The 1,839-nt window shown below is 58.5% G+C and overlaps 1 protein-coding gene across 1 annotated transcript; it reads right to left on the reverse strand.

Annotated features, from left to right (window-relative positions):
• Window positions 1–282: 282 nt before the first annotated feature.
• Window positions 283–1,065, reverse strand: LOC119444304 (uncharacterized). The gene has a single exon (XM_037708723.1). The coding sequence runs from the start codon at window positions 1,063–1,065 to the stop codon at window positions 283–285; it is 783 nt and encodes a 260-aa protein (XP_037564651.1).
• Window positions 1,066–1,839: the final 774 nt, after the last annotated feature.

The raw sequence follows: 1,839 nt of genomic DNA on the forward strand, positions 1-1,839 counted from the left end.
TGCGGGAGCACCCACAGTTTATGTCTTCTGTCGGGCGAGTGTTCTTATCACGCTGGCGCTCAGTTTAGGAGCGTTGACGCTGCGCGCAGGCGCAGAAGCGGCGCCGCACCGTGCCCCCCTGCGCAGAGAGGTGCCCTCAGGTTTGAAGAGCATTGGGGACGCGCACCTAGCGCTCAAAGCGCGTGATGTAGGGCACGGGATAAGGCGTTGGAGGCTGTTGTGGGCGATTTACGGGAGGCGCGCAGGAGTTGGTAGTTTTCTCGGAGAGGATGTATGACGGCTTCAGTCGGTCGATGAAGACACGAACGTCCCTCCCGCTGATTTGAAGGGTGAATGTTCTGTCTTCACGGCGGATGACTTTATAGGGTCCGGAGTAAGGTCGTTCAAACGGCGCACGTACAGTGTCGTCGCGGCAACGTGCATGCGAGCACGTTGCCAAGTCCTTGAACACGAACGGGGTCGGCTTGATGTGACGTGCTGCTGGAGACGGGCGCAGTGAGGACATTGTGCGGCGCAGCCGGGCGACAAAGTCTGTAGGGTCCGAGGTGGTGAGGTCGGGAGTTGAAGCGGAGAGAAGTTCCCCAGGATAGGCGAAGCCTGCTCCCCGTAAACGTGTTCTGCGGGCGTTGCCTGGATGTCTGGTTTGAAAGTGGCGCGCAGACCAAGAGCGACGGCCGGGAGAGCCTCGAGCCACGTTGAGTTAGGGTGGCACGTGATGGCTGCCTTGAGCTGTCGGCGAAACCGCTCAATCATCCCGTTGGCGCAGGGCTGGTCGCTGGTAGTCCGTGAGCGCTGGAAGCCGGTGGAAAGCCCGAGGAGCCGGAATAGTTGGGACTCGAATTGCCGGCCTTGATCGGTTGTGACGTGACGAGGCATGCCGAAGCTGGAAATCCAGCCGGCGAAGAAGGCCGAGGTGACGTCTTCTGCGGTAATCCTTTCGAGCGGCAATACTTTGGGCCATCGAGTGTACCGATCGATGGCGGTGAGGCAGTAGCGGTAAGGCCCGACCGGTGGAAGGGGGACGCTGATGTCGATGTGGACGTGTTGAAACCGTTCCGACGGCATGGGGAATGCCCCGAGCGGTGATGTGACGTGCCGGGTGATTTTGGCGCGCTGACATGGAATGCACGCGCGTGCCCAGGTGCGGCAGTCCCGATGCATTGAGGGCCAAACATAGCGGTCAGTCACAAGGCCTGTCATCAATCACAGAAGCGCGGATGCCGGGGTGGCTGAGGTTGTGTAACTGGTTGAAAACGCTGCGGCGATGCGGCGAAGGGACATATGGTCTCACTCGTCCGGTGGATCTGTCGCAGTAGGGAGTGTCCGTCGACCTAGGGATGGCGACTTGTTGAAGTTGGAGAGAGGAGCCCTTTTCGAGGAGCTGCTGGAGTTCGGCGTCCGTTTTCTGAGCGTTGGCGAGGGTGTCAGTCGTAACGGGTGGCAGCTCGACAGCAGAGACTCGTGAGAGTGCGTCGGCGACCACGTTATCCTTTCCGCTGATGTGTTGGATGTCGATGGTAAACTGGGCGATAAAGTGCAGTTGGTTCTGCTGAACCGTTGGAAATTTTTAGCGTCATTGGGAGAAGGTATAAGTGATAGGTTTGTGGTCAGTGTAGATGGTGCAGTGCTAGGCCTCGAGAATATGGTGAAAGTGTTGGACCGCTTCGTAGATGGCGAGGAGTGCTCTGTAGTAGGCTGGCCATGTTGTCTCCGCAGGGGCGGAAGTTTCATCATCGATGCCTGTAGGCGAGGGTGTTTTTGGGCTAGAAAGTTCCTTCGAAAAAAAAAAGCCAACGAGCACCAGTTTTGGCCCACGCGTTGCATCAGGGAGGCTCCGAC

Source organism: Dermacentor silvarum, chromosome 3 (assembly GCF_013339745.2).
Source record: "Dermacentor silvarum isolate Dsil-2018 chromosome 3, BIME_Dsil_1.4, whole genome shotgun sequence".
NCBI lineage: Eukaryota > Metazoa > Arthropoda > Arachnida > Ixodida > Ixodidae > Dermacentor > Dermacentor silvarum.